This window comes from Haliotis rufescens, unplaced genomic scaffold, assembly GCF_023055435.1.
Source record: "Haliotis rufescens isolate VD_foot unplaced genomic scaffold, xgHalRufe1.0.p SCAF_11, whole genome shotgun sequence".
NCBI lineage: Eukaryota > Metazoa > Mollusca > Gastropoda > Lepetellida > Haliotidae > Haliotis > Haliotis rufescens.
In genome coordinates this window covers 18,759,581-18,768,244 of record NW_025963791.1, presented here as the reverse complement: position 1 = coordinate 18,768,244, position 8,664 = coordinate 18,759,581, and the positions used below count along the sequence as shown (strand labels likewise).

The following is an 8,664-nucleotide window of genomic DNA, read 5'->3' as shown; positions in this document are numbered from 1 at the left end:
ATAATTTGTTTATATGTTGTTTAACACCGCACTCAGCAATATTCCAGCTATATGATGGCGGTCTGTAAATAATCGAGTCTGGACCAGACAAGCCAGTGATTGACATCATGAGCATCGATCTATGCAGTAGGGATACGATGACATGCATCAACCAAGCTGAAAGCTTGCAGATTTCAAAAAATTGAAAAACAATTGTTTACTTGCAGGCTCTGCAAAAGGAATTGGATTCAAAACGAAATAAGTGTCGAAATATGGAGAGACAGTTGCAGAGGTTGGAGGCAGATCAAGAAGAAAAGGTGAGGGTGAACAGGGAAGTGGGATGATGGGTTAGAAGGTGGGGATGGATGAACAAGAAGCTGACGTGGTATGATGTTGGTTGGTTGGTTTGTTGTTTAACACTGCACTCAGCAATATTCCAGCTATATGACAGTGGTCTGTAAATAATCGAGTCTAGACCAGACAATCCAGTGATTGATATCATGAGCATCGATCCACGCAATAGTGATCGATGACAGGCATCAACCTAGTCAGCGAGCCTGACCACCCGATCCCATTAGTCGCCTCTTACGACAAGCATATAGTCGCCTTTTTCGGCAAGCATGGGTTGCTGAAGACCTATTCTACCCCGGAATCTTCACGGATCTATTATATTCAGTGTATGGATTTGGATTTGTATGACAAGAACAGTTTACATGTATATACATATAAATATTTTTTAAAGAATTTATAGATGTGATAGATAGTTATCACATGAGCAAGATTGGCATTCATCTCGCAAACACATTTGACTACACACTGTTCAAACATCTTTTTGTGGCTGAACCATACATCATTAATCAACATTCTAAGAATATATAACCATAGACTTTAGATTATGCCACATAAACTAAGGGTAACGACTGGTAGATACATCGGGAAAACAGGAAGTATAGACTGTGTGCTTTGCTAATGACCCTGTCACACTACGACGTATAGCAGTAACGTATGGCGACGTATGAGAAGTTTTGCCAAAACGCTGGCAACGCTGAAACACGCTATGGATAAGTTAGGTGTAAGTTGTATACGTTAAAAGCACGCTGGTATACGTTGTAGATGACATATGTCGAACATGAATTATTCACCCATTTGTAATATACTGATGGGGAAAAGAAAGTATACCGAGTTTTTATTTTTTATGTAACTGAAAATTGAAAGAACTGTTGTAATTTTGATTATGTCTATTTAACCACCCCCCATTCCTGCAACCGTTTGTAAAAATAATCTGTGACTGGGTGATTTTGTGTAAAAATAAATTGTCTCAATGAAAAGAAGGGTAAAAAATAAATTTGCAACCACATGACGCCAACCAAGTTTGAAATGGTGTTCATTTGTGCAGAAAAAAACACGTTTATTGATTTCCAAAGATAATATGTCTAAGATACCCATCAACAGTTGTATTTTTATGCAAAGTTTTCTTTTTTTAAATTTTTAAAAGTTTAAAAAAAATATTCTTAAAAAATTGAACCATGTAGAAGAATTCTTTGGGTGATGACTCAGCTCGATTAGGATTAATTCTTTGGATATAATATCAGGAACGTAAGAGATTTTATCGTATGTTTGAAGTTCAATTGAAAATAGAGAGGTATAGTTTAATTTATTCAATCTATTTTTAGTTTATCTGTAATTCATTCAGATGTTTGTATATTCCAGCGAATCTTTGCGTATTCCCAACAAGAAAGAAATTCAACCTCCTATATTAGGCGATGAATTAACACCTTCGTAACTTCAGCCTTTGTTGTCTACATGTCACAACTTTTAAGGTACAATCGAGCATGCTCTTTCTACTTTCTTCTGTAACAAATGCTATATTTGGGATAACACTTTTTTAGTAACATGCTTTCCCCTGTATATGTGTTTTCAGTGCCAGCTGTAAACTGCTGTCTATTAAACACCGTATCAATACTTTGAACTGAAGCCCAGTATTATTACTATCACAGCTTTATCTAAACAGGCGAGAGCTTTATCTCCCCGGATTTATAAACCTGTGCTTATTACGCACTGTATGTACTAACTAGATTGTAGAGCTTTAGCGAAGTGACGGTTTCTTAAAAATATACAGTTCGATTAATAAAAATGACACTCAATTCCAAACATTCACGCACGCACGCACGCTCGCACGCACGCACACACGCTCAGATACAGACACACACTCACGCACGCACGCACGCACGCACGCACGCACGCACACCAACCGCCCACTCCACCATTTCCCCTTGACCTGCCACCTCTTCTAGCAACAAGAAATATAATTCATTGTCCTGTTTAAAGTGTCACACTGCGCGAAAGGTCACACTGATCTACAGGTGTATTGTGTATATTCGTTGCTTACAGATCAATCAATGGGAGTGGTTTCCGTGTTTTGTAAACCCCTTTGTCCGCACGTTACGCTCAGGCCTTCAATGACGAATCTATATTAGTCACATATGAAAACACCTCATTGTAATTCAATTGGGTGGGAATCTTCGAGACCATGCATACATTTTACAAACTTTGATGGAACTTTGAATTGTATTTGTGTGACGTCAGTCTATGGTATTGTTAATCAACGGCGTAGCTGCACGTGAATACTACCCTGGCCTGATTTATGTCGACATAAAATCGAACACTTCAATAGGCACGCGTTTTCTTCAGTGACTGCCGTTTGTAGCGTGTCAATGCCTCTCGCCATGGCTGCATTGGTGAGTCGCTAAGACTGCCAAGCCCGTGAATGTATTTTGACAACCTGCTATAGGGAGTTGCACACATGAGACGTAACTGTGTTCAGTTCTCCATACATGTGTACAATGTCACAGTAGGTTGAAATGAATGTTGAAGTGTTCACCCAGTGGTGATATACCTGACTTACCCAACACGTACGGAGGCCTATGTACCAGTATAGCTCTGTTGTATTGGGATGTGCATACCCCGAATTTGAACCGAGTGTGAACTGAATGTAATAGAGGAAAGAGTGACAAATCTGCACGTGGACTTCAGTCTATCCGTGACATGATACACCCAGGTAGGTGCCGTCTCTATGTTTAAGCTTATTATCTATCCCCCGCCACGGAGTGGGAGTGGGAGGGGGATATAGGAATGGGTGCCGTCCTTCCGTCCGTTCGTCCGCCCGTCATGTTTTGTTTCCGGGGCATAACTTGGAAACCGTTTAATCTTTTATTACGAAACTTTGCTTTATGTATCAAACACATGCTGTACTTGTGTCTTTTGGTGTTTCTTTATTTCTAAAAAACAAAAGTTTGGTATTTCCATGACAACAAACAGGACTTAGCCTCAATTACGTGTAGCAATCGTTTCCGGAGCATAACTTTGAAACCGTTTAATAATTTATTACGAAATTTTGCATATTTGTCTAACACATGCTGAACTGGTGTACTGTGTCATTCAACACTACTGTGTCATTCAACACTATTACACCATTCAACACTTCTGTGCCATTCAACACTACTGTATCATTCAACACTAGTGTATAATTCAACACTATTACATCATTCAACACTATGATATCATTCAACACTGCTTATTATTCAACACTTTAATACTGTATCATTCAACACCACTTCATCATTCAACACTACTGTACTATACACTGTAGGTCCAAGTAGTGACAAATACCACGGACTTGTATTACCTATCCAGGTTATATAGGTCCGTGCAAAGACAAAACCAGCCCCGTTTAGAAATCGATTCAGTTAATTTATTGCTGTTTACATCTGTTGGGGATTCCTAAGTTCTCCTCTTTTGTATGTATAGAGACATCGACATGATAATAGTGTTTTTCAGTTTACTGGTTGAGGAAACCACGTTTCTGTCTATACGTAACTACAAAGGTGTTATATTTTTCAACGCAGGAAATACAAAGCACTTTGACCAATCATGTGTTGTGGTTGCTCTTCTAAAAGGAAGTTTGTTGTTTCAGGGCCAGCTAATGCCACGCCATGGATAGCGGTACGTCATTTTTGTTTTGTTCTTTGTTTTATAAAAAGATATGCTACCAAGCACCTTATTTATCAAACCAGATCAGTCAAGACATATCCTGTGAATGAGGATCAAAGTCAACTCTGAACACGCACCAAAACTTAAAAACACGAACGATTATCCCATAAATGTTTTAGTTGTTTTAAGTTGTTCTTCCGTCATTTCAGAGAGGTTAGACAATGTTGAGGTCACGATCGAGTTCATTGACATGCAGGAAATAGTCCGGCAGTTGGAGATGGACTACGCCGCTGCTAAAAGTGCATTTCTTTTTCGAAAATATGGCATGTTGAAAGCTATGTTGAAGACAGCAATAACAGCCATCAATCAAAGCTACTATTCCAAGGAGAGACCACGGGGTTATTTTGCAAGAGCATTAGCGAACCGACGTCAGCGAAAGAAAGGTAACTGAATATTGATTGAGTTCTGTTTAACGTGGGTTTAAAGTATTTCTTTGTATTACGACGTGTCAGGTAAGTGTTGGAGGAAATCGGAGATATTTCCCGCAGATACTCAAGAACATGTTTTGACATAGTTTGACATTCTTCCACGTTAACCGTCATATCATATAACGGAAAAATACTTTTCAAAACGGCATTAAACCAACATCTGCTTAATCACCACCCATTACTACTAAAATCACGTACAATCACTATAAAATAAAAGTGAATGAAACCGATCAAATGTTTTTTGTTTGTTTAGTGATCAATCATCTGAGACTATTATACCACGTCCCCCGCCAAAGCATTCCACACTCTACTGTTGTACATCCACCGTTCCGTTTTATTGAAAAGAAATCTCGCCCAAAAGATGTGAAATATATCTGTTTGTTGTTTACCGCCACACTCAGCAATATTCCAGCTACATGACGGCGGTCTGTAAATAATCGAGCTGGACCAGGCTATCCAGTGATTGATATCAAGAGTACGTCCCACACTCTCAGGGTTAGATGAAACGCAATCACCCAAGACCCCAAACTGGACCACCCGAGCCATTTAGTCGCCTCTTACGACAAGCATAGGTTGAATTATAAATAACACTTTTTTATGGATAACAATTTCTTTTATTCTTTGAAACGAAGTTTCAGAGCTACTAATTGCCCCTTCTACCCCAGACGCCCCTCGGGGTGTAAAACAAGTAGACCATGTTGTATATGACTATGTTTATGCTGATTTACAGAAGTGCTGGCCATTTCTATCGAAGAGGTCGAGGCAGACAGTTGCTTGAAGCGAGAGAGGATCAGCACCATCCGGAATCTGGACGTAGAATATGAAAGTTCCAAACGGTCTTTACCTCCTTGGAGGTATGGGAAATTGAAAACAATGGCGAAACACGTCATCACTTTGAAGAACTTGGAATGAGGGACACAATAAATCAAGATTTTTGACCGATCATCATCTTGTGAAGTGCAACAACTTCATTGGTATAGCATCTTCGTAGACGCTTCCAAACCCCACATTCGTGCTTATAACACACCTGCCTCGAGTGTGGCAGAAGTACTGAGATGTACGACCGAGGGAACTGTGGTCCCTCTCTTCATTGTGCCCCCTCCCAGGGAAACCTTGCTGCCACAAGCGGTATTAGTCCCCCACTGTGGATCAGTAATCGCTACAAGAAATATCAGAGACAGTGTCAGTGTGTGTTCCTATTTCACGTTGTTTTAAACACCGAGTAAAATTAAGACAACCTTCATTATTTTTACTTTTACGTGTTTCATTTTGTCAAAATTATGCTTCATTTTTGTTAGAAAATATATGGTTGCTGGCGACAGGCTGTTTGTAAAGGTGGGAGGTGTTGATGTCGCTCGAGGAATGGATACTGTAAATATGTTTAAATCTATTTACTGTAAAAACATTTCTAATTAAGTTTTATACATATGTTGTAACATACAAGTCGTTTTAAATAAACGAGGGAGAAATCTATAAAACCCTGCTGTATATATCCAAGCGGAATGGAAGACGTTATCAACAGTAGTGATCTAGACGTGAAACAGGAAAACACTCGACAACTGATGACACGTCAGGACCAATGTGAAGATCTGGGTTAGAATTGGTCCTCAGCAACCCATGCTTGTTTCCTGTGAAGATCAGGGTTACAATAGGTCTTCAGCAACCCATGCTTGTTTCCCGTGAAGATCAGGGTTAGAATTGGTCCTTAGCAACCCTGTCGTAAGAGACGACTCACAGGATCGGGTGGTCAGTTTTGCTGACTTGGTTGATGCATGTTATCGTATCCCAATTTCTTAGATCGATGCTCATGATATCAATCACTTGGTTGTCTGGTCTCGACGAGTATGTACAATTCAATTGTTTATTATATGAAAGGCAATTGGCCCATATACAGACCGCCTTCATATAGCTGGAATATTGCTGAGTGCGACGTTAGACAACAAATAAACAAACCTTCACCACGGAGTAAACCACACTCCTATATACACTCTTCAAAAAAGGAAACGCACAGGTAGATTTTTAGTAAATTTATTATATTTATGATATAAGGCCACCGGGTTGCGCTGAACTCCGTATCTCGTGTGACAGCCCCGAGCAGCAATCACGGCTCTGCATCTCCTCGGCATGACTGGATAAATGTACGAATTCTGTCCTGTGCCATTCTGCTTGTAACGCGTTGGCCAGTTGTGGGAGTGTCTGCGGCGTGTTCTGACGTTAACGGACACGTCGTTCGAGTTCATCACGAAAGTGTTCGATTGGGTTGAGATCTGGAGATCTTGACGGCCAGGGCAAGGTGTTGATGTTGGCATTATGAAGGTAGTCTACCGTGACACGAGCTGTGCGGTGGAGCGCTATCCTGTTGAAACAGCTCCCTCTGGCGGTCAATGATTGGAAGAAGGTGAGGTTAAAGAATTTGATTCACGTAGTGATTTGCTGTCAAATTTCCCTGAACCAAAACCAAGTTAGATCTCGTGGTGTAGGATATGGCCCCCCACACCATGACACTACCGCCACCGAATTTGTCAAATTCATGTACACAATGTGGGGCAAAACGCTCATTTCGACGACGATAAACACGTCTTCCATCTCGCAGGTGGAGAAGAAATCGTGATTCATCGCTAAACCACACACGTCTCCAGTTTCTGAAATTCCAAGGCTGTAAGGTATGCCACAAACGCAAGCGTCGCTGTCGATGGATCTGTTGCAAAACAGGGACAATAACTGGCCTTCTGGGTCGGATTCCAGCCTCGCGAAGATGGTTCCTGACAGTCTGGTCCGATATCCTCCTCAAACCAGGGATGCGACCTGCAGTCTCCCTAGCTGTGGCATTGCGATGACATAGGTGGAACAGTCGAAGGGGGGTATTTATGTTAAACTGCGGCATGGTATCTCAGTGTGCTAACACTATAAATTTGCATCAGTCCGGACTAGTACAAGCAGCCACAAACACACACATACACGTCACTATATAAGTGCAATAATCTTGGATGCGACGTTAAACCTCATTTCACCTCACCCCACCTGATAGAATGTGGAAAGAAGGGTTTCCTTTTAATGCATGTACATCTTGTGATGCAGAAAATGTTGGACATTTTGTAGTGATTTAATAAGATCTGCAGACATTCAGAGATTGCCTCAGATTATCTGTCAACGACTGATTTGGCTGAAGAATTTCATCACATATATAAAATACAACAAACTTGTGTATAATATTTATTACAATGTTATATGTACAATCTATTGTCTATTCAGGTGTTTTTATACAGGATTTTGTGCACCTATCAATAACATATATCTATATTCTGTCAATAAAATACTTCAATAACCGACAGATGTTCCAACATACGCTACATCTGTTTCAGCTTCTCTTCGTATTCCACCTGTTCAACGGCATCTGTCACCAAGCAAAACAAAAACATCTCTTCTTCATCCAGAGGATTTGTAATTTGATTGGTCCATATTTTAGATTTGGAAGGTTTTCTTTTAGGAATGTTAATACAAAATGTCAATGCCAGAGAATATCAGTCTTAAGAAAACGTACATTACAACAACCTTATGGATAACAACTTCTGGTTATGTTTTCCTTCGTACGTTTTCTTATTTACTCATCAACTTCTAGAATGCTTGTGTTTTAACCCCCGCTTTTAACAGTATTCCAGTAATATCACGGCATGTCAGCTTAATGTGGGAGGAAAGCCCGAAGTGATGCAGGTCTCAGATGTTTACCACTTCGATGAAACCGCCGAGCATGGTAATGGTGCTGACAAACGTTGAAACATAATCAGGGTGAACCGGGATTCAAACCCACAATCATAGGTTTCTGGCGTGCCCAGGGGACACAACTCTGCACAGGAAATTGCAGTGCCTTAGACTACTGGGCTACCCGTGCCCCCAGAATGCTGATGAAACAGTTAATATCCATCTTGATTCTCTGCCAAAATGGCTAGATTTCATTCGGCGTAAAAGGAGAAATAGTGACACCAGGTGTTCGCAAAAAGGGTAAGCCTGTCCTGTTGTTATGGTTCTGTTTGGATTCATGGAGGGGGCACGGGTGGCCCAGCTGTCTCTGGGGCCGCAATTCGCTGTGCAGAGTTGCATCCCTTGGGCACGCCAGAAACCTATGATTGTGGGTTTGAATCCCGGTTAGCCCCGATTATGTTTGTAGGTGTGTCAGCACCATACCCGTGCTCGTGGGTTTCACCGAAGT

The 8,664-nt window shown here is 40.8% G+C and overlaps 1 protein-coding gene across 2 annotated transcripts; it reads left to right on the top strand.

Annotated features, from left to right (window-relative positions):
• Positions 1-207: 207 nt before the first annotated feature.
• Positions 208-6,153, top strand: LOC124120477. 2 transcript variants are annotated; one of them, XM_046483309.2, is made up of 4 exons: positions 208-296; positions 3,953-3,981; positions 4,179-4,412; positions 5,188-6,153. In XM_046483309.2, exons 2-4 carry the CDS (start codon positions 3,972-3,974, stop codon positions 5,367-5,369), a joined length of 426 nt encoding a protein of 141 aa, XP_046339265.2. In that variant the 5' UTR covers positions 208-296; positions 3,953-3,971; the 3' UTR covers positions 5,370-6,153. The 2 variants fall into 2 exon arrangements, with proteins under 2 accessions (XP_046339265.2, XP_046339264.2); XM_046483308.2 differs by lacking the exon at positions 208-296 and adding an exon at positions 2,494-3,037.
• The last annotated feature ends 2,511 nt before the right edge of the window (positions 6,154-8,664 follow it).